This window comes from Martes martes (genome assembly GCF_963455335.1).
Source record: "Martes martes genome assembly, chromosome: 2".
NCBI classification, from domain to species: Eukaryota; Metazoa; Chordata; class Mammalia; order Carnivora; family Mustelidae; genus Martes; species Martes martes.
Genome location: NC_137889.1, coordinates 4,213,521 through 4,237,928, shown reverse-complemented (window position 1 = coordinate 4,237,928; position 24,408 = coordinate 4,213,521). Strand labels below are relative to the sequence as shown.

The following is a 24,408-nucleotide window of genomic DNA, read 5'->3' as shown; positions in this document are numbered from 1 at the left end:
CCCAGTTCGAATCCTGGCTCTGGTCCTCACTCACTGTGTGTCTTAGATAAATAACGGAAGGTGCCCAGGGCTTAATTTCGTCCCCCACCCAACAGGACATTATTCTGAGTAGTGCCTGCGAAGGTGGCAAGTCGGAATGCTGACAGTTAATGACCGCTCGGGAAGGTTAGCTGGCATTAGAGCTGGTATGTGTGTTGTAACCTAATTCTAGAAAATCCACTCAGTGTGAAATCCTTCCTGACGTATAGTGATCGCTTGTTTGGCATCGGGAAAGGGAATTCTGCAACCAGTCCTTTGAATACATTATTTTAGCTCTGTTGCTCTCTGAGCTCTGGCCCAAGCCACAGCTGCCAGCAAGAAACACACCAGGTCCCCGTGACGTTACTGTTCTCTGATAAGCCACTCGATGACATTTTGTGTTAAAGTTTCATTTTCCAAGGTTTTCAAAAATAATTATAGTCACTTGTTATTCATACAACAAGTGATTTCTGAGTAGCCAGGATTCCTAGATACTAGTCCTAGCTGTGCCTGTCCCAGTTTGTGAGCCTTACCCAAATACCTGTAGATATTTTTTCAGGGCTTTGGAGAACACACGGAGATGTGCAAGGAAGTGTAGACATGTAGGTTATCTTGAAGGCCTCTGAGAAAATACACTGTTCATTTGAAATAATTCCCCTTTACAGAATGTTACATAAGATTCAAATATTTAAAAAGGAGGTGTACATTTTATTATTTCCACGATGGAAATAACGAAGCTGATTTCCCTAGAACCTTCTCTTGTCTGTGTACTTCATGAACTCAAGAAGCATGTGCTATGTTTCTTTTCTTTTTTTTTTCTTTAAAGATTTTATTTATTTGACACACACAGATCACAAGTAGGCAGAGAGGCAGGCAGAGAGAGAGGAGGAAGCAGGCTCCCCGCTGAGCAGAGAGCCCGATGTGGGGCTCGATCCCAGGACCCTGGGATCATGACCTGAGCCGAAGGCAGAGGCTTTAACCCACTGAGCCACCCAGGCGCCCCATGTGCTGTGTTTCTAATACACACCAGCTCATCCCAAAAGCTATGTTTCCTAATGGTTAGAAGAGAGTCTGCACGTCTGTCTTAGGATGCACAGTTCCTTCTGTTCCTGTCTTCTTTTCCTCCTTTTGGGTAGCTTCTGGGTGCTGTCGGGGCCGTCACTCTACAGAGTTAGAGCAGAAGGTTAAGAGAAAATGCTGAGATGGGCCCTTGTGCATTGTTAGAGTCAAGGTCCTAATGTCTTTCTCTCTCTCTGTAATTTTAAATGCAATGGATCCCACCTAACGACTGGATATGATTTTCAGTGTTACAGAACTCAGGCTCACAATCAAGACCGAAATCTCGATTTCAAATTATTCTTTGTCAGAGATCACAGTAAAATAAATAAATTTGCGTGTCCTTTTCAGGTCCTTGAATGATTTTCTTAACAGGATTGAGACTGGAGTGAACTCTAGGGGGCGACTGCAGGATCCTTTCAGTCCCCAACCAGGGACTCCTTTTGGGACTCACCTGTCTTTCAGGATCCTGACCATTACATGCACCAGCCCCTCAGATGAGAAAATCAAGCAGGAGCGCTGTGAGGTAGTCTAAAGTAGCACAGGGCTTATCTGTAATCCTAACATGGAAAAGTGGCCTATCTGGGGGAAAACAGATTGAAAAGATCTTGATAGAAAAATCCTACTAATGGATTTTGCACTAGAAAGACAATTTATGGATCCTTATCACTCAGGTGGAAATGACGTTAACAGCTTAGAAGGGTCTGGAGCGGAGGCGAGAGCACCGGAGTGAAGCACTTACAGTCATATTCATGAGTGGGAAATGCTGTTACTATTTTAATGTTATTTATAAATGATGCTGTTTCTATTGTCATAATAGAGTCACATTGAGAGGATGTTCTTTTATGCTTGGGGGCAAAATCGGCTCAGAGTTTTGTTTCCAGTAGTGTGTTACAGACACTGTAATTATGAAATAACTTTCTCAAAATAACTTGATGCATTGGTAGAAAAAGAGGATGAGTGGAATTAATTCTTGGCAAATTTGTTTAGAGTGCAGTCTGGGGAAAGTTTATTCTTTCCAGAGGCACTTCTATTCGAGTAGCCCTTTGATGAGAGAGTGCGCTCCCTCACGGGCAAAGTTTTGTTTCGTGCGATGAGGTATAGCAAGGACTAAGCCTCCCTCACCGCACGAGAGCCTGCTCGGGGCTCTGGGATGGGGGGACCCACGGGCGAACCGGGATGTGAGCAGGGGAGCTTGTGAAAACGAGAAGCATTTTTTATTTTATTTATTTTATTTTTATTTTTTAAAGATTGTATTTATTTATTTGACAGACAAAGATCACAAGTAGGCAAAGAGGCAGGCAGAGACAGAGAGAGGGGGAAGCAGGCTCCCTGCTAGCAGAGAGCCCGATGCGGGGCTGGATCCCAGGACCCTGGGATCATGACCTGAGCCGAAGGCAGAGGCTTTAACCCACTGAGCCACCCAGGCACCCCGAGACGCATTTTTTTAAAAAAATTTTATAAAATAAACCTCTTTGGAAGACAAGGTATAAGTTAAAGCAAATGCAGTGGTTTAATTGCTCTCTCCATAAAATATTAGGCACCAGAACGAGAAATGTGATTTTAGAAAATTTTTCCTCCAAAGCATTTAACACCATGTGAGAAACCCCTGCCTGACTCCCTGGGGTGGTGAGGGGATTGTGGGGCTGGGGGGAAGGTGGAACCTGACTGACCTAAGGAGCCTTTCCCTAGTGTTGGCAGACCAGAGAGGAGCATGCAGGATAGATCTGCACCGAACCTTGTTTTGCAGAATCAGAACAATCAGTACGACCAAAGTTATTTCCATGATTTTTCTTTAATTCCTTTATTCTTGGACTCCGTCTCTGATGGGAGAGAGTCCTGGGAATATTTCAACAAGTGAGCTGCAGGCAATCCTGGGAGCTCTGGGGCAGGGGCAGCGGGGCAGGGGGCAGGGGCCACAGTCAGCATCTCCCCCATCTTCCCAGAGTTTCTGTTCCTTTGGTCGCATGGGGTCCAAGTCCAGGAGGACCCAGTGCAGAGGCCACTGCTCTGCGCACTCATTCTGTTCTCAGGTCTAGCTCGACCTCGTCTTTGTCATCAGTGCATACCCGGGCCTCCTGCAATGAAACGAGCCCTTCCCTTTCCAGCTTTTGATCCAACTGGGACTCTTTAGTCTAAATTACAACAACCTCTTCATTTTTTGTAATTGCCTGAAGGACTTGGCAACAGGTCAGACTCAGCCAGGGTTTGTAGAACATTCTGAAGCCCGGGAGGCTGATGTTCTTGGTGCACTCGAGCTGTATTTTGTACGTACGCACGTATGCGTGTGTGCACACAGAGCTGTTGCCGAGCAATGGAACCAAAAGTATTAGGAGAAACTGGACAGAGTATTCTAGTGATCAAGAAGGCTACTAGAAATATGGTACATTTTCAAAATAGTGTCAAATACATGAATGTAAGAGAGAGAGATGATCCTTTAAGAGAGCAGTCTGTCTCTCGCACAGAACTCCTGAGAAGAATGTTGAGTGTGGCTTATAGCATCAACTGTGTGTGTGTGTGTGTGTGTGTGTATGTTTTCAGGGCTTCAATTCTCATTTTTAAGAGCTCTGTAAATTATTTACCTGTTAATTTTCATAGATGTGAAAAAAACCCTGAAATTTCTGGAGTATAAATATTGTTTAAAGTAGCTTGAGCATAAGCACATTTTTAAATTACTGGGAAGATATCTAGTTTATCATGGGAAAACACATTATTGCGTATGTATATGTCCCTTCGTCCTTAGATATGTAGATATAAACACAGATACCCACTAGGCGTAAGAATTTTTTATTCCTGAAATTAGCATTAAAAACGATTTCAAAATGGCACCAGCGAAGCATTCAGGTATCTCCTGTGCTATCACTTCAAGGGCAGATAAGAAGCTACCGAGAATGACTTAGCTCCTAGGAAGCACTAGACAGTAGGAAAAGATGTCTTGACTCTTGGACGAGAGGTAGCTGTCTTACAACAGGAAGCCCTGCTTGTCCTTTGTTAAAGTTGTTTTTCCCCTGGTTCTGTTGTGTGTATTCCCTGTCGTTGAGCGAATGGACAGCAGGCGAACACGAAATCCTTTCTTGGGCTTTGTAAATGCAGGACTTTACAAAATGTTTTGCCTCTGGACTCTTTTGGTCTGCTAATAATTACAACTTAGTATTGCTAGGAACTCAGTGTCGGGCTAAGATAGAGTAATGAAACCAGATGACCAGGTATCTTCTTCTTCCTAAGTCAACTAGACTCAGAGACGTGAGGAGAGCTTGTCAGCGGGAAGCAGGCAGGGCAGACGGCCGCATCCGCGCTTGGAATTGTCTCATGGAAACACAGCGCTTGCAGCTTTAATTTCTTAATGACAGTAGCAATAAATTGTACAATCAATTACAGAGTAGTAATGACTAAGTATAGCAGCTTCTTTGACCCTCTTTGCAGCTGGACCAATCATATGACCTACCAAAGAGGCCAAAAAATTGTGAAAATCTTAACTTAAAGAAGGTAGAAGGTATTTAACTCAGTCTTTGACAAGAAAGCTGGAATAAACTGATGGTCCCTGAGCTTAAAATCCAGCATTTTGTTCTTTTAGCAATGGAATTACACAACAGCTTGAATGTGTGTATTTATGGACAGCATGCTATGATAAAATGTATATTTGAAATTGATATTATGATTGGATTTGTATATTTTATCTTAATTATTAGAAATAAGTGGTATGTTGAACAGAACAGAAAAACGGGCATTATTTTGAAAGGCCACAAGTCAAGATGTAACAATAATATGTAACTGTTTAAATTAGATTTTATAGAATTTTTTTTTTAAGATTTTATTTGTCAGAGAGAGCAAAGGCAGGGAAAGGGGGAGGCAGAGAGAGAAGCAGGGTCCCCGCTGAGCAAGGAGCCTGATGCAGGGCTGGATCCCAGGACCCTGAGATCATGACTGGAGCTGAAGGCAGACGTTTAGCCAACGGAGTCCCCCAGGCATCCCTAATTTTGTAGTAATTTCTACCTAGAGTCCCTTTCCAAATAATGACAGAAATTTTCATTTGGTAAAGTTGAGGTAGATTCATCACTTAGTGTGCATGTGTATGTGTGTGTGCATGTGTGTGTAGGAGTGGGTGGGTATGTGTGTGTATGTCTGTGTGATAGGTGTGTGCATATGGGTGTGTGGTTGTGTGAACGTGTGTGGAGTGTGTGGGTGTAGGTGGGTGAGTGCGTGTGTGTGCGCACTGATGGTGGGTGCATGTGTGTGTGTAGGTGTGTGTGTACACGGGTGTGTGTAATTCCATCTTTTCCAAAAAGCTACCGAATGTGCTTCCAGGCTGTCTAGACAGTATCTGAGTCCAAGGGTCTGGTAGGACCCACAGCCCCAAGAGCACAAGGGCCTCCCCCCGGCCCCAGACCTGCCTCCTGCAGACACGATCAGAGACGTAACTTGCGCCGGGCTTTGTCGGGGACACACGGAGCTGCTCGAGTGCTCTCGGGACTCAGGACCAGGAGGACATGCCTCTTACGTGTCTCGGGTGGCGGAGTCTTCAGCTCGTGCTTGCTCTGTGAAATGTCACCGGAGAGGCACCTGCCCTGCGGTGCTTGCGCGCACGTCCCGGGGCTCCGGCGTGAGGGGCTCTTCGCGAGGGTGGGGTCTCGCAGGGCCCCCCTGCAGCAGAAACCCGTCTCCTTAGGTACTTCCGTCCACCTCGGGTCTCTGGGGACATCCTGACGTTGCAGATCGCTCTTGCTGCCCGCACCGTCCTCATCCCTCCACCGGGAAACCAAGTCTCTAAGCGGGGAGGGCTGGTGCCGTAGTCTCTCAGGTTCACTGCTTGCGGCGGGACCCTGAGCCTGACAATTTAACTGACAGGCAGGTGCTCTGAGTTTCAAAAGTCTGTTCAGAAGTCACGGACTTGATTCTTTGTGCGGTACATGCAGTGGTGACTACTTCCCGAGAAGAAGAGGGACTGACGGGGGAGAAAGGAGGGTGGGAAGAGAAAAGAAAGGGACGTGTCCATAATTCCACCCACTGGATAGGTCACCCTGAAATGACTAAGTGGCAAAACCGCTGGCTTGGGAGGAAGATGAGCTCAGTGTTCAGCGTGGGCTCTGGCGCCGTGTGCGCCACTCGGGCCAAGTCGCTGAGTCTCTCTCGGCATCCGATCTTCTCTCCATAAAGTAAAAAGCTTAAATAACTGACAGCTAATGTTATTTAATGCTACTTCCTACTTTAAAATTCTGTTCCCATAAAGAACATTTTCCTATACCTGCAACCAGTCTTGGACAAATTCTAACGCATGACCTTGAATATCTTTCAGCAAACAATTAGTTAACTTCATAGTAGATGCCTGGTAGCTGGAAATATAAAACTTATGGAATTCACTGACAGTATTTTCTGTTTTCTTATGATTCAACATCAGGATACATCATCTGGAAATTAATCCCAGTTTTTCTGCCACATCTATAGGTGACTGTCAGATTCCTTTTTTTTTTTTTTAAGATTTTATTAATTTATTTGACAGAGATCACAAGTAGGCAGAGAGGCAGGCAGAGAGAGAGGAAGGGAAGCAGGCTCCCCGCTGAGCAGAGAGCCCGATGCAGGGCTCGATCCCAGGACCCTGGGATCATGACCTGAGCTGAAGACGGAGGCTTAACCCACTGAGCCACACAGGCGCCCCTGTCAGATTCTTATTTCTGCTACAAAATGGTTCATTTTATTTATAGGCAGTTTTATCACCTATGATTACATAATTCTGTGATGATTTGGAAGACACTTTTACCCCCAAATTTTAATGTATACTTTGTAATTTGGGGGTTGTGCCTACCTGTCTGAGATCCTGCATTTTTTTTTTTAAATTTTATTTATTTGATAGAGATCACAAGTAGGTGGGGGGGGGGAGCAGAAGCAAGCTCCCCACTTAGCAGAGAGCCGGATGCGGGGCTTGATCCCAGGACCCTGAGATCATGATCTGAGCTGAAGGCAGAAGTTAAACCCACTGAGCCACCCAGGGGCCCCTGTTTTTTTTTAAAACACTGAAAAGGAATTTATGAGGTTGTTGGAGAACATCACGGATTTTGTATCTTGTTGAACATTCAGTGGTTACCAAGAACTTTACGTATAGCACCATATTCCCACCATCAAATTGGGCTGCTGTGAGATTTCATGTGTTCCAGAATATTCCAGAATATTCCATGTATTTTCTTAGCCTTCACTCTAGAAGAGAAGCTTCTTGAATGCCTAGAATGTGTTAATCCTGAATATGACTTTTAGAAGAAGTCCAGGAAAGATCTTGAATCAATAAAGAATTGATTCTCATTACGAAGTATCGTACTGCAAACTAAACACAGAGTAATGTTCAGGCTCCAATAAAACACCTAGAGAGTCACAAGTCTTAAGATAGTAATAATAACCACACATGAGATGGTTTTTTAAAAACATGAAGCCTCATATTTTATTCCATGGTATGAAAACTATGAGAAGTACTAGTAATGGGACCAATACTTGAACATCATAGAGATAGAAAAAATCTAAGTTATTAGTTAATAGTATAATTAACTGCTTTGTAGGGTCTTCTCAGCCTTGGAGGCGTTCAGTCAGGACTTGGATGGGGGTTAATCAAGACCCTTTCTGAGGAAATTAATCTGATTGGTGAAACATTTAATACATTAATCTCTTAGATCATTGCTAACTCCCAGGGTATGGTTCTAATCTCACTCCTCGTGTTAGGACAAGCTTTTTTATAAGCTATATTATGAGGATATCCATACTGGCATATGGTATGAAATGTGATGTTATCAATTATGGAGTATTAATGTGATTTTGGCAACAGTTGGCTTTGCAGAGATTTTCTTTAAAGCAATTACATTCACTGAGAAAAGATTTAAGTTAGGGACCTTTTTTTTTTTCCTAATTTACTTAAAGCATTCGCTTGACATTTAACTAAACTGTAGTTTTAAAGATATTTGACATTTTAAAATCACAAAAACTATAGATTATGCAGTATGTACAGTGTGTAATTTGGGAGTGAGCGTCTGTTTGATGGAGTCATAACTTGCTCATTAATTTCTGGGAAATAAACTAGACTCATACCAGTCGTCTGTTTCTGTTTCGCTTTTCACCGAATCTGCTTCTTCTTTCCCCTTTATTCCTTCAACAATGCCGTGTCCAATATTCAAGATTATTCCACGGGAACAGTGACTTGAGTATCTTGAATGATAACGGAGTGGAAATAGTCTGGATTTATTTCTACATGCAGTTCATTGTAGTACTTTCTTGAGGGGTGGAAACAGAATGAACTTGTTCGATTTTGAGACTCAGGTTTCCGCTGAGTGAGCAGGTACCTGGCTTGTGTTGGTGTGTCCACTTCCCCATTCTCTGCTGTCCCCCACACCCACTCACCGTGCACATGCATGCACTGTTGCTTCCCGACATTGCTATCTGTGAGATGTGATTACTTTCTCCCAGTCCCAGAAAGTTGTGTGAAGGAGATTCCATAGGACACCGGGACACCACTGCAGAGAGAGAGAGACAGAGGCAGAGGCAGAGAGAGGCCTATCTGGACCACTTGGGGGCCACACTTTGTTTTCTACTGACAATGAAACGGCTTTCTTGTTACTGTTCTCATACCCTATCTCCTTTACAAATCATTCTCTTTTTCTTCCTGCCAATGATTCAGTTAGGGTGTCAGAAACAAGCAAGCAAATGAGCAAAATCCCTAATGCTTGGAATAGGGATAATAGGGTGGTTTTCTCCAGGGTTGATCTTGGCATGGACGTTGGGGGAGACTCATCTTCTGGGGAAAACGGACCCTCTTCTAGCCCAGACTGGGGCCACCTGCTGCCCAAGGTGGCCACACTGTGTAGTAAAGCCCACTTACTCTTGTTAGGCAGAATTATGGCAAAAAAAAAAAAAAAAATCCTGTGTACAAAGGGACCCTATGTATTTGTGGGTTGATTTTCATTCCATGTTAAAGTGGTTGAAATATGTTGTAGTCTCCGTCTTCTGAAATACCAGTGTTCTGAGTCGCAGTGTATGAAGAAGAGATCAGATGTTCTTACGGGGGTAGGTAGGTAACTGGGCTTGATGGAAACGGGAAGGGGAAAGCGGATCTTGTTTTCTTTCTTGTTTGCTTTCATTAACTTACAGTTTTATTCATCTCTGATTACTTATAGCCGGAATTAAGGTTGCTTACCAAGATAGAAAGAGACCTGGTTGGCAGCATGATAAGAATTAGAAAGGATACAGATGTATGGAATCTGGAATGAGGTTTCTCTTCAAATTCACGTGCTGCTTTGGAAAGGCCAGAAATCTGGCTCTGAGTTACTCTCTTTTGTTTTGTGTTTTAGTCAACACTAAGGGACATGCTTCAACAACTCCATGATTTCCTAGGGGTTAAAAATAGACCAATTGTTCCGAAGAACAGGGACCCCTCAGAGAAAGATAACACTAACATTAGTCCCCAGGGTCCAAATGGAAATGATGTAAAGGGTGTTCTCAACAGCAAATGTTTAAAGAAATGGAAGACTGTGTATTACGGGCCTTTTTTTTTTTTTAAGATTTTTATTTATCTATTTGATAGAGAGAGATCACAAGTAGGCAGAGAGGCAGGCAGAGAGAGAGGGGGAAGCAGGCTCCCCGCCGAGCAGAGAGCCCGATGTGGGGCCCGATCCCAGGACCCTGGGATCGTGACCTGAGCGGAAGGCAGAGGCTTAACCCACTGAGCCACCCAGGAGCCCTTTACGGGCCTTTTCTGTAACATTCTTTGATCACCAACATTCCTCAGTTGGTGTGACGGAGGAACGGCTATAAACATCAAAATCACCTTTAGCTCTTGAACGTTCTGTCTGGTCAGCGGGGCCAGCTCATTCTCTCTTCTTGCTCAACCAATGTTGGGTTCCATTCCCTTGTACTAAACTATGACTGTGTCTGTCCCATTTCAACTATTTGAAGCAGGTTCTGGGTGTATATATTTTATCTATGCTAAACTTCACCAAATTTGCAAAACATAGTCACATAACATTGTTTTTAGAACTCTAAGCATTGTGTTGCTTTTTTTTTTCTGAGCTAATACTGTTCAACTGTGTCCTTTCAAAATCACAATTCTTTATCAAACTTGTTAAAGAAAACACAAGTTTGTATTTATTTTAAAGTGCTACCACATTATGTGATGTCTAATCCTATGCTAATAAACATTTAAAGTTGACAAATGACCAAATGAAACGATCCACAACAATTTTTGTTCAGTTTCGTTTTGGAACCTCATGAGAGAATGTTTTGTTATTAAATACTGTTTTCTTGTTTTTTTATGAATTTGATTATTTTCATCTGTTAATATTTTCTTGACTGCTTCTCAGTCCCAAACCCTCCAACCTCTTGTTTTATTAAACTCTTTAAGGTAAGTACAGATTTCCACGCAGCTGGAAGAAGTAACACAGGGAATTCTGGGTACTCTTTACGTGGTTCCCACAAAGGTAACCTCTCGCAGAACCCTACGTAGTACAATAACATCACAGAATATTGACATTGAATCGGTGGAAACACAGGGCCACTTTGCAGCCCCATGAGAATCCGCATTTAATTCTTCTGTAGCCCCTCACATGTCCCTTCTGCCCCTACCACCTCCTTCATTGCTGGTCACAAACACTCTGTTCTTGTCTTTCAAGAATGTTTTAGAAGTGGCGTGGCATGGTCTGCAACCTTGAAGGGCTGGCTTTTTCCCACTGTGCATAGTTTTCTGGAGGTTCATCCAGGTGGTGCACGTCAATAGTTCATTTCTCTTGATAAAATTATTATTATAGTAACATTTACTATTTTATTGTTTTATTTATTATATAATAATACTATATTATTATTTATTACTATGTATGAACCATTTACTTTTGAGTTGTTTCCAATTTTTTATTTCTTTTTTTAAAAGTTGCAGTGTAGTTGGCACACGATGTTGCATTAGTTTCAGGCGCCACACAGCGATTCGACAAGTCTACGCGTTACGCTGTGCCCCGCCCAAGGGAAGCATTATGTGTCCCCATAGGGCGCTGTTACAGTGCCATTGACCAGGGTCCCTGCGCTGGGCCTTCCATCCGCATGACTTACTCATCCCATTACTGAAAGCCTGTGCCTCCCACGCCCCTTCACCCGTGTTGCCCGTCTTCCCTCCCCCCTTCCCCGACAACCACTTGTTTGTTGTTTGATTTCTGGTTTTGTTTCTATTTTTTGTTTCTTTGGGTTTTGTTCTCTAGATTCCACATATTAATGAAATTATATGGTATTTATCTTATATCCCATATCTTTATCTGATATCTTAACATTATATCCTCCGGGTCCAACCAAGTTGTCAAAAATGGCAAAACGTCATCCTTCTTTTATGACTAATAGTCCATGGTATATGTGTGCGGTTGTGTGTGTGTGTATCCATTCCATTCTTTGTATACACAGACACCACACACACACGCACGCACACACACACACACTCACATATGTACACATCACATCTCTATCCTTATTGAATTCGTCTATTGATGGACACCAGAGTCACCTCCATAGCTTGGCCATTGTAAATAATTCTGCAATAAACACAGTGTTTATGATTGTTTTTGTTTTCTTGGGGTAAATACCCAGTGGTAGAATTACGGGACTATATGGCATTTCTAGTTTAACCTTTTTGAGGAACCTCTGCACTGCTTTCCATGGTGCCTACCCCGATTGATGTCCTTACCGGTTGTGCGTGAGGGCTCCTTCTCCGCACGTCCCTGCCACCACTCATTATTTCTTGTCTTTTTGACTCTGGCTATTCTGCCTGGTGTAAGGCACAGTCTCATTGTGGTTTTGATTTGCATTTCCCTGACGATGAGTGATACTGGGCATCTTTTTGTGTCAAATGTCTGTATGGCATTTTTGGCAAAATATCTCTTTAGGTCCTCTACTCGTTCTTTAATTGGACTTTTTGGGTGTGAAGTTGTGTAAATTCTTTTTATATTCTGAATATTAACTGCCTAGGGAACGTCTGATGGACAAATATTTTCTCCCATTCAGTAGGTCACCTTTTCATCCTGCTGGTAGTTTCTCTCACTGTGCAAAAGCTTTTGATTTTGGTGCAGTCCCCAAAGTTTGATTTTCCTTTTGTTTCTCTTGCCTCAGGAGGCAGACATATCTAGAAAAATGTTGCTGTGGCCCACGTCAGAGAGATGACTGCCTGTGTTTGTTTCTAGGAGTTTTATGATTTCAAATCTCACGTTTAGACCTTCTGTCCATTTTAAGTTTACTTTAGTGTGTGGTTCGGGAAAACGGCCCGGTTTTATTGTCTCATATGTGGCTGCCCAGTTTTCCCAGCACCATTCGTTGAAGAGACTGTCTTTTCCCCAGTGTATCTTCTTGCCTCCTTGGTGTAAGAGGGATTGGCCGTATAATCACAGGTTTGCTTCGAGGCCCTCTCCTCCATTAGATCAATCCATGTGCGTATCTTTGTACCAGCACCATCCTGTTTTAATTGCTGTAGCTCCCAAGTTTTGATTATTAAGAATGAAGATACTATAGGCATTTGCGTGTGGGTTTTGTGTGACCCTAAATCATTTCTCTGGGGTAAATGTCTAGGAGAGCAATTGCTTGGTTGTTATATATTTGACTTCTTAAGAAACTGTCAAACTGTTTTTCCCAGCGTGGTTGTCCCTACTAGTGACGGATGAACAACCAGTTTTCTCCACATTCTCGCCGGCTTCGGTATGGTCACTGTGTTTTATTTTAGCCACTTGGCACATGTATGTAGTGGCATTTCCTTGTGGCGCTACTCTGTGTTCCCCTAATGACTAAGAATGTTGAGACTCTTTTCATGCGCTTCTTGTCATCTCCACATCCTTTTATATACTGTGACTCTTCATGTCTTTTCTCTGTTTTCTGTGTGGATTGTTTGTTCCTTCACGGCTGGGTCTTCAATGTTCTTCCCATATTCTAGACACCTATCCTTGTCAGACGTGTGGTTTGCAAATATTTCCTACCAATGCGCAGCGTGTCTTTTCCTCTTCTCACAGGGTCTTCCACAAAAAAGTGGTTACTTTTTATGAAGTCTAATACGTCCATGTCCTTTTATAAATTATGCTCCTGCTGTCCAGTCTAGGAATTCTTCAGCTAGTCCTAGAATTTCCTCTGTGTTTTTTCTAAATTTTCATAACTTTACCTTTACATCTATGATGTATGAGTTAATTATTACACAGGGTTTGGATTCCATTAGAGGCTCAATTTTGTTGTTGTTGTAGCCTGTGGATGTCCGTTTGTTCCGGCATCATTGTCAAAAGGTTATCTTCACTCCACGGACCTGCCTTACACCTTGAACTCCATTGGGCATGTCTGTGTGGGTCTGTTTTTGGGTTCTGTGTTCTCATCCACTGGGTTCTGTGTTCTCATCCACTGATGTATGGATCTGTTAATTTGCCATTACCACATGATCTTGATTACTGAATTTATAAAATCAGTCTAGAAAATGAGTATCCTGATTTATTCTTTCTGAAATTATTTAAACTATTCTATTGGGGTTTGAAGGCTTTCTTTTTTAAATATTTTATTTATTTATTTGAGAGAGAAAGAGAGAGAGCACAAGCAGGAGGAGCAGCAGAGGGAGAGAGAGAAGCAGGCTCCTTGCTGATCAGGAATCCCAATGCAGGACTCGATCCCACGACCCTGAGATTATGACTTGAGCTGAAGGCAGACACTGAAACTACTGAGCCACCCAGGCATCTTGGGTCTTGAAGGCTTTCTTCTAAAATATGTTTTAGAAGAATCTTGTCCATATCTTCAAAAAAATCTTGTGAGGATTTCGGTGGTAACAGTGATAAAGCTGTATATAAATTTGCGGAGAATTGATATCTTTATAGTGTTGAGGTTTCCAATTTGGTAGCATGGTGTATTTCTACAGTTATTAGCTTCTTACTGGTTTCTTTCCTCAGCAGAGCACAGCTTCAAGGGTATGGTTTTGTACCTGTCTTGTTACCGCTAGGTATGTTTTAAAATGCTCATAAGTGGCGTTGTAGTATTTCATTTTGATGCCCGTGTGTTCCGTGCTGGTCTGCAGAAATACCACTGAATTTGGTATGTTCATTGTGTATCCTGTGCACTTGCTCATTTCAAGTATCATTTCCAGGTATTTTCTTATAGACCTGTTGGTGTTATCTATGTAGACAATTGTGTCACCTGCAAAGAGGGGCAGTTTTATTTCTTGCACCCTAATCCATATGCATTTGTTTTCTACTCTTGGCTTATGGCTCTGGCTAGATCTTCCAGCACAATGTTGAATAAAACTAATGAGACCAGACATTCTTGCCTTGTCCTCAGTCTTAGGGGGAAGCCTTCAGTCTTACACCATCCAATGTCATGTTGGCTTTAGATTTTTTTAAGATAGCCACTGTCAAGTTGGGGAAGTTTTCCTCTATTCATATTTTACTGGAAAGTTTTCTCATGATTGGATGTTTAAATATGTTCAATGCCTTTTTTTCTACATAGATTATCACGATCTAGTGATTTTATTCTTTAGGCCATCATGATAGCAGATTCTACTGATTGATTTTCAAATACTGAGTCCTATTTATATCCCTGGAATAAATACCACTTGGTCATGAGGGATCATTCTTGTTATATATTTCTTCTGTTTGCTCTTTCTTTATTAGAAATCGTCATGCCCATGTTTTCGAGACCTAATACTGGTTCGTTGTTTTCTTGCAAAGTCTCTGTCTGGTTTTGGTCTCGGGGTATCTGATCTTGGACAGCCGCAATGAAATGTCATACATGGAGTGGCTTAAAGAGCGGAGATCTATGTTCTCACAGTTCTGGAGGTTGGACACCTGGTAGCAGAGGGCGGCCCCTCAGCTTCTGCCTTCTCACCGCTGCTCATGTGGCCTCTGCTTAGCGAATGCACGCTGGGGGCAGGAGGGGAATCTTTTCTCTTTCTGTTGCTCTTATGAAGCCACCTTAGTAAGCAGAACACATGTTAAAACTGACAGAATGAAGGATTTTAAGACCAAAAAAACCCAAAAAACAACCCTTGAATAATTCCTTTAGAAGAGCATTTTATGAAATCAGATCAACACCTCACACGACGACCTTATGTCATCTTAATTATCTCCTGAAAGCCCTGTCTCCAAATACCGTCACACTGAGCTGTAGGGGTTCAGTGTGTGAATTTGGGGGCACTGATTCAATCCATAGCACGGGGTAACGTGAATGCCATAAAACACACAAGGAAGTTGCATGTCCACTTCTGTTTTCTGGAAGAGACTGTAAAATAGGTGTTAATTTTTCAAATGCTTGGTGGATGTCTTCGTGCATTTGGGTAGGTGTCCAGGTGTATACAGCAGAAGAGCACGGACCAAGCGGCTCAGAAACAGCACGGATTTATTTCCCACAGTTATTGAGACGGGGGAGTCCAAGGTCATGGTGCCGGCCGATCTGGTGTCTGGTGTGAGTGTTTTCTGTTACACAAAAGCAACTTCTTGCTGTTTTGTTCCTTGCATGGTAGAAGGAGGGGGGAAGTGTTCTGGAATTTCTCTCATAAGGGTGCTCATCCCACTTAGGGGGCTCTGCCCTCCTGACCAGATGACCACCTGAAGGCTGTACTTCTACACATCATCACCTTGGGAGTTAGGTTTCAACATGTGATTTTTGGAGGGACACAGACATTCAGTCTATGCCAGTAGAATTTCCGGTAAAACCACCTGGCCTGGAGATTTCTTCTGGGAGCATTTTAATAGTTACGGGGGTTATTTAGATTTTCTGTTTTATATTCAGTAAGTTGTGATACTATGTGTTTTCTTAAGGAAGCAGCCTATTTCTTCTAAGTTATTAAATTTATGTGTGTATTTTTTATAGTTTCCCCTTATTATTTTATGTCTGTGGGGTCTGTAGTAATATTTGCTATTTTATTCCTGACATTAGGTATTTGTCTTCTACCTGCCACCACTTTTTGTAACAGTCTTGCTAGACATTTGTTGCTCTTTGCAAAGAATCCGCTTCTGTTTCATTGTTTTTCCCTGTTTTTCTTCTATTTTAAGTTACTTTGATTTCTGCATTTATCTTATACCTCTTGCCTTCTCTTTGCTTTGCATTGATTTTCTTCATCCTTTCCTAAGTTCTTAAGATGGGAGTTTGGGTTGCTTATATGAGAATTCTCCTGTTTTCTAATGTGTATTTTTAATACTATTAATTTCCCTCTCAGCATTGCTTAACTGACTTCTCCAGCTTTTAATAGCTTGTCTTTTTCTTTTCATTCATTTCAATGTATTTTTTTCTTCATTTTCCTCTTCGATCCCTGGATACTTAGAAGTGTGCTGTTTAGGGACTGGTGATTGTCCTGTCATTTTTCTCTTATGAATTTCTAGTTTGATTCTGAAACCTATAGCAACTGGAATTAGATATTCAGTACCATAGACTTACTGGCAAAGCCAGAATTTCCCTACAAAGAATGAACATTCAGACTTACTCCTTTTGGAATCCGTTGTTTTTGGACTGTACTAAATCACATATCTAGAGAAAACCTACTTAATTAGCAAACTTTAGGTAAAATATAAATTGATGAAGCATTTCTTCGACCTTTTGGAAAGCTGTTACTTTATAAGGCATTATGCATAAAATATATATGATTATCCTAGTTCAGTCATTCAGACTGCTGACTTAATCATCACTAAAATTTCTAAATCTATCTAAACTTAGTGATAGGGGAAAAAACATAGGTAGGAATCCAAAAGACTTACTTGAAAACCAAACATTAAAATCAATTCATTTGACCTCTGCTCAAGCCAGTAATTGATTTTTGTTTATTATGCTGTGACTAGTATACATTTTCTTTTCAAGAAAGCTATAATTTATTTGGGGCAGGTAATAAGAATAAGCACATTAACTAGGAGATGTGGGGGGCACCTAGGTGGCTCAGTGAGTTAAAGCCTCTGCCTTCGGCTCAGGTCATGATCCCAGAGTCCTGGGATCGAGCCCTGCATCGCGGGGAGCCTGCTTCCTCCTCTCTCTCCGCCTGCCTCTCTGCCTACTTGTGATCTCTGTCTGTCAAATAAATAAATAAAATCTTTAAAAAAAAAAACAAAACAAACAACTAGGGGATGTGACAACCCACCACCTAATAATTTAGGAGGACAATGACAAATCAAAGTGCTTGACAAATCACATATTTTTCATGTAGCAGGCGTGAGGATGACTTTAAGTTTCATGCACCTGTTTCCTGCAGTGGTGTATTGTGCAATACCATCAAGAAGGAATTTTCTCAAAAAATGGTTTAAATTGACTATTGCTTTAACGTGCTTCATAACAATTACCTGGCAACACCTTGAGAGTGGATGATGTAATTGTCTAGTTCATATCTCAGATGAATATGCGGCAGTGAAGCGAGACATGCGATGACATCATCAAATGTACTTGAATCACAAATTTATGCTTTTTCATTCTGTTCCTGTATTTTGTATGGTTTAGGTTGTCGGGATTCCAGCTGCCGTCCTCAGTCGTCAGCACGGGCTCGATCCTCACGCTGTGGTTCACGACAGACTTCGCCGTGAGCGCCCAAGGCTTCAAGGCCCTGTATGAAGGTAGGACATTACTGGACATGCTGTCCAGACCGCCTCCTGCTTGCCGCTGGGGATTCTGGATCTCAGTGCAATTGTGCAATATATTCATGACTGCACAACACCAGCTACCGTCACCGCCAAACTTTCCGGGGCGAACCGTTGTATTTACGATTTTCCTCTATGGGCAGTAGTCTTTTTAGTTGGAGTAGTTTTCTTTTGACATGTGGCGGAGAAGTTTTGATCATTTTGAATACTAACTTGCGGCACTGTTTCCGTGAAAAATTCACTTTGAACTCAGAAGTGTTTTAAGAATTTAATTCTTAACTTTTCGTTGGACAGTAATGCCGTTAGTGCTTAAGTAAAGAGAATTCCATGATGCGAGTTTTTCTTGTCAAAGCTGAGACTTTTGCTTGAGAAGATCATTTTGGTTTTACTGTTTGGTCATTGCAAGGCATCTGCATTTTGTGTTTTCAGATTTTGTGCCTACGTGCCCCCTGGAGTCTCGATATTGTTGAACTACTGTTGACTGGGGGACAGACATTTTAAAAAGATGAAAGAGAATTCAGCCTTTGAGAGGGGAAGTGGTAAAGATGATCATTTCAGGAATTCCGTTTTTAAGAGATTACTCTAGTAATTCTTTAAGCGTGAATGCTGAGGTGTGTGTTTTCACCTTGTTTTACAGACACATTTAAGATTTTCCTTCCTGTGTAATACAGAGTCTATGAACTCTAATACAAATACATTCCCGAGCCTGTGAATTGGAAATAGGCTGTGGGTAGGGGTATAAGCCCATGGGTGGTTTGGCCTCGTTTCCTTAGGGTGTGGTTCTGGATTAAGTCACCTCTGCGTATGCTTTTGTGCGGAGTCTCAGTGCACTTGGGGGAAAACCGTTCTTTGTGGAAAGATAAAATCTATTGTGCTTTGTGCCGGCTCAGCTTGGCTACCATGTATTACCAGAAAATATGTGTGAAGAACGTTGTCTTTGCACAGATATCTCGACAGACCAGTTTATCCTCTTATTTCATGTTTTGGGTGGAATGATGTTTAGCACTGTTTGCGCTTCTGATTCCGGTGTCTTTCAGGCCCCTGGATTTGCATATACGCTGACATCAGGATATGTGATACACTTGCAGGTGCTTAAGTCTGTTACCATCAGGGAGTAACTTAATCTTTGGAGAGTAACAAGCTAAGTGAAGGTTCATAGGTGCTATTAGCTTTCAAATGTGCGCATACCCTACCCCTTCCTGCGTACGCTAATTTCACATAATTTCTTTTTTGCTCAACATTTCGAAAGTGTTTCTAAGGCACCTGGTCCTAGCTACCCGTGGCTCTCCTGTCCACATATCTGGTATTTGCTCAGGTGGTTGATAATGCTCCAGTATTTTAGAAACTGGCGATTTTTCTCTCCTTCCTGACAGAGTTGGTACTTGAATATGATATTTTGCTCAATTTCCTAAGATACATGTTGTGGAAACGCGGTTGATGTTAGATAATTGCTAGATGAGTAATTCTGCTGACTCTGCACTATTGTTGTGGATGTTACTGGTTTTCCTGATGATTTAAAACACACGATCGGGGAGATTGTCTCCATGGCAAAGAACACTGATGAGTTATTATTATTATTTTTTTAAACGAGGAGGGAACCTACTTAACCAGGAGTTCAGTTAAACGTGCATTGTAAAGTTGTTGATCTGCGGACATGCTTTTTTTTAAGTTTATATTTTAAATAATGACATTATAATATAGTCTGATATTTACAAGCAGATATAAGCCTTTTTCTTGAATGAAGAACAAAAGAAGATATTGCATTAAAAAGTGCTTTTTCAGCAAAACTAAAATTGTATATAATCTTTAGTATCTCTATTTTTAAAATATTTCTCCGTTAGCTTAAAGGTCTCCTGAGAAAATCAATGTGTAGTACCTGGAGAAATAAAGTTGACTGGGGTCTCGACAGAGGATTTATCCGGAGGAGAGCAAAACTTCCCCTGCGAGTGCCAGCTGATGTGTCAATAGTCCACAGTCCACGTTCCCACAGGGAAGTTAGATACAGCTGTAGGCACTACCACTGAAGAAAGGGAGACTTTCTTGAAAATCATGCGTAAAATATACAGACACACCAGTCCAAATGAAATATAAAGCAGAACCAAGGATAAGGGGCAGGAAATTATGTACATTTTCGTTGGGAGCCAGAACATGGAATCCTCTGGGCGATTCAGATTTCCTTGATTCTCACGAGTTTTCATTTTGATGACACTGTCCCTCCAGTCAGCGTTCTAATCCGAATACTATAGTAATATTCTAATGTCATTTCCAGGACCTCTAAAGGAAACTTAATTTAGTTATAGAACAGTCGATCAGAATACATAATATTCTGTAGTCTTAAACTACGACTGTTTTCCAGATAAAATTAGAGTGTATTTAACATTACCAGACTGATGTTTGAATTTTTAAGTACATTTGCTTCAACTGGAAAAAACATTTCAAACTTTTAAAATATATCTAAACATGATAACCTTGATAACAAGTTTAATCTGAGCACTGCACTTTGTAGTTTTCTGGCAGTAATTTGGAATGGCACTATTTACATAAATTATTATTCTTCATGCATGGAAATATTATACGACATAATGAGTATAAAAACAATAATTTAAAAATTCTAATTAATGCATTCAGTCAATGAATTTAACCCTGGAAATTAAGTGGAAATACTTATAAATTTCACAGTAACATTGCTCATCTACAGTAATTGACTCTCTAAATATGGAGACCTTCAGAGTTTTGGTAAATTTATAGATTCTCAGTGAAATCAACATATTCCAATACATACATACTTCAGTAAAATTGAAGTTACCAACTTAATAGGGTTTTTTATAAGATTGCATTTGCTAGGTTCATCATTGAACATTATTCTTTATAGTAAACCAAGGAATTGACATTTTTTGATAAATTTATAATAGAATACATTGAGATTGTACATAATGTACCATGACATGGATTACTACCAGACCTCTTGTATTTGCTCAATATTGAAATATTATATATGTAAATAGCATTTATTTATATATTTCTATTTGCCAACTTGATTTCATTAAGATTTTAGTTACCAAAAAAATGCTTCATTTATTTCATCAAGTTTATGTATAACTTAAGAAAAATATCATTTAGGAGATCGGACAAGGCATTACAAATATCACGTAATGACAAACACGCATGACGAGGCATGGCCATCACTTGACTTGAGGTCAAGGAGAACAAATTTGTTTAATGACATGAAAATCTAGGCAATGTGCCCCAAAGAACACTTCTTTTTTTTTTTTTTTCACTTTTTAAAAGATGCCCTCTTCTTTTTTCCTTTCTCTCTCTCTTTTTTTCTTTCCTTCTTTCTATCCACCTCTCCCCCCTTCCTTCCATCCTTCCTCCCTTCCTTTCTTTTTACTGAGATGCCTCTATTTCTAATGTTTTTTCTTATTCGTGACAAAGTAATTAAATGTTAGAAACATTCACAAATATAGCATGAAAACTCTTCAACCTGACATTTGAGTTATTTTGGTTTGAAGTCTGATTTATTTTTAAATGACTTTTCTTATGTTAATGCACATGTTGGTTTTTGTTCTGGGAATCATTCAGATATTTCACAGACTATTTCCTAATTTTTATTTGCTGGTGTTTAATCATTTTACTCTTGATTAAATTTTTTAAAAATGCAATTTTCATAATTATGTACCGTAATTTAGGTTGACTTTTTCGACATTTTGCAGGTGAAGTAAGTTTTCTTGGACATTGGTTGTATTTTTTATAATTCCACATTTTCTGTGAGATAGAATTTTTATGTCTAATGCCATTTACATTTGGGTAGAAAACACCAACTCTGTGATTTGAATTAATGAGTCCCCGTGTATTCACTAGAATCAATACTTTCCTTGCATAGAACATTTTTCAAGCGTGTAGGGCAATTCCATTGGTTGGGAATCAAATTTTCTTTGAACAATTGGCAAAGGGTTTTTATCTATGGGACAGCACACGTTTTAAAGGAATCAGAATGAAAATCATACTCATATTTTGACATGGGTTTTTACATCTGGTGAGGTAGAAGGAAGGTTACGCTGGATTCTTAGGCAAAATTGATAAATCGTGGGAAACTACTCTTTTTAAGATTTCTTTAAAAATTGTTGCTGACATGGTAGCTGAAAAGGGAGCATTTTTAACGACACATGTAGATAGTCATATATTTTGATCATAAGATGCTGATTTTACACACTCAGCTTTTCCCTCATCTTTCCAAGTTTCCATCTTAGAATATACCGGACTTCAATTTTATGCACGTAGTATAAGACTCTGAGTGAAAGATCGATTTGAATGAAACAAATACTGGTGGTATAATGAGGAGGAATTTGACATGCTAAATAGTAAAAATTTGCTTGTGGCAAGAAATCGTGTTTCATACAAAATAGTTCATTAATTGGAATGGGAAAAACAATTGCCCTTGAAGATAGTTTAAGAGCCTCCCCTGGGTTATAAAATGTTCTTCTAAAGGAATTATTCAAGGTTTTTAAAAAATTTTTTTGACTTAAAGTCCTTCATTCTACCAATTATAACACATGTTCTGCTTACTAAGGTGTACATTAGGTGTACTAAGGTGTGTGTGTAGGATGGTATGAACTCCTGTATACATTTTCTTATTAAATTCCTATAGGATTCCTATAAGTGAGATAAAATTGCCTCGTATTTTCAGGTAGAGGAAGTGAGGTCATAACTGACAGGAATCTAGCTGGCCAAGACCTCATAGCTACAGAATTGTGAAAGCAGAGAGGATACGCAAGTCCACCTCTGTATCGAAGTTCTAATTCTTACTCCCTTGCGATTTAGCCTCTCATATTCTTATTTGCGTGCGACATCGGCAAATGCAAACTCCTGAACGTGTGCACTGACACATGCATGCAGTCAGAGAATTACGTTTTTGCACATGTACATACGCAAATACATCCACGTGTGTCCGGAGGCACATATGTGTACGCCGGGGAATGTGCGTGTGGTTATGCAAATGGACACACAGGTGTCCTGGTTCATTCTTTCTCTCATTTACTCACTTAGCTTTCACTCAGCATCTCCCAGAGACCCAGTGCTGAGCTAAGTGATAGGAACACAAAGATGAGAAGGGCCGTGGTGGTTCTGCAGCCGCAGTGACGGAGAACATGGCCCCTTTCAGGGGAACGTAGAGACTGTGTTTGGCAAGTGTTGGTGTTTGACAAGGTTGGGCAAAGAAGGAAGGCCAGCTGCCCTTGGGGGCCAGGTACAGGTCATTACAGAATTAATCTCAGATGATGTGTTTAAAAAACTCCTGTGGCAAATGTCTTCATTCTGTCAGGGGCTGAATAGAAGCTTTGCAGGAAGACAGGAAGGGGGCATCTTTCTGAGGGAGGGTCACGTACAAGGCTGTGGAGAAGACTGATTGCCACGTTGAAGAATGCAGAAGTAAGGGAAGTTGACGGAGGACTGCCTGGAGGGGGAGATGCTGGGCCTCGATTCTCCTCAGGGTTCCCAGGGACGTGGAGCAGGGCCCCACTGCCCCGCCTCAGTTGAGGAGGTCAGTTTTATGTGGGTTCATCTGTGGCTTCCAGCACGTCCTCTGTGTCATCCTGAAAGCAAAAGCTGAATGAATTCCACTGGACTATGACATAAACTGCAACTTTTTAATCTGTGCTTTCATTTCACAATTTGTCATCTTTTGACCCTTCAATCATGGCTGTGGTGTCGGAAACCATGAAAGCAGAGGGGAGACCTGCATCTGGTCAGTTCCGAATTCCCACAGCACTTTTGCCTTCAGACTGGCTGGCCTTGGGAACCGTCCCTCCTGCTCCCCATCTCTGTGTCCTTGAGAGTAGTAGATGCTAAAGGAACATTTGAGTCCTTGACATTTGTAACCGTGTAAATATTCAAAACCAGATGTTGATAAGAAATCTACATTTGACCACAACTTAATTTCACCTAGTATTTTTCTTCTCCCCCCAAACCCTTGAAGTAAAAATGACTTTAAGTGCCCCAATTAACTGATGTGAATTTGATCTTCCCTCTGGTTAACACATCCTCTCATCTAGAAGATTCTGAAACAGCACTGAACTGGTTTAAAGACAAAGAGATTCATGGTCCACAACGTGCTCAAATTGTTCGTGTTTAAAAAATAGTGGACTTAATACTGGCCATTATTGTAAGCTTGCAAGGGACTTAAAATGGATTAATTTCATTTATTATGCATTTATGTCTTGGATCCAAATGGCCAACATTTTCATGTACTCCTTAGGTTTTTAGCAGGGAACAGGGGGTCTTGGCTCCAGTGAAGCCCTTTTGTTGTGGGGTTCGCCGTGTCAGGAGCTCCAGGGCTGGGGTGGGGCTCTGGACTTACCGTGCGTTTCTCATTGGCTGAATGTGTTTGACATTTCCCTCTGACACATCACTCAAGCCGAATTTTCTTTCCTTTAACACACGTGGATCTGGATTTAGAAAGAGCAGCTAGATTATTACCCTTCAAGCTCGAAGCTTTATTTAGAATGTCAGCACTGATTTATTTCTCTCCTGAAGTGATTATCCAAACTCAACCTGAATTAAAGCGTGGAACATGAATGACCCACCTGGCAGGAAAGAAAGCTTTCTGACTGAGAACGGGATGGCCAAGCGACAGCAGTTAGCTGTCCATTAGCTGACCCTCAAACATGATCTTGGGTTAATAACAAGGACTGGGGTTGGAACACATGGGAACGTATAGAATGCCTTTCCTCCTGACTGTTTCGGTCGTGTGAGTGGGTAAACGCAA

At 41.1% G+C, this 24,408-nt stretch overlaps 1 protein-coding gene across 1 annotated transcript in view; it reads left to right on the top strand.

The window, feature by feature from the left end:
- CSMD1 (CUB and Sushi multiple domains 1) overlaps positions 1-24,408 on the top strand; it is a gene marked incomplete at both ends in the record, with an annotated part of 1,981,616 nt that overhangs the window by 568,909 nt on the left and 1,388,299 nt on the right. Inside the window, one exon of the mRNA XM_080796866.1 lies at positions 17,509-17,621. Coding sequence (XP_080652992.1) covers positions 17,509-17,621 — 113 coding nt within the window. The remainder of the gene's footprint in view (positions 1-17,508; positions 17,622-24,408) is intronic.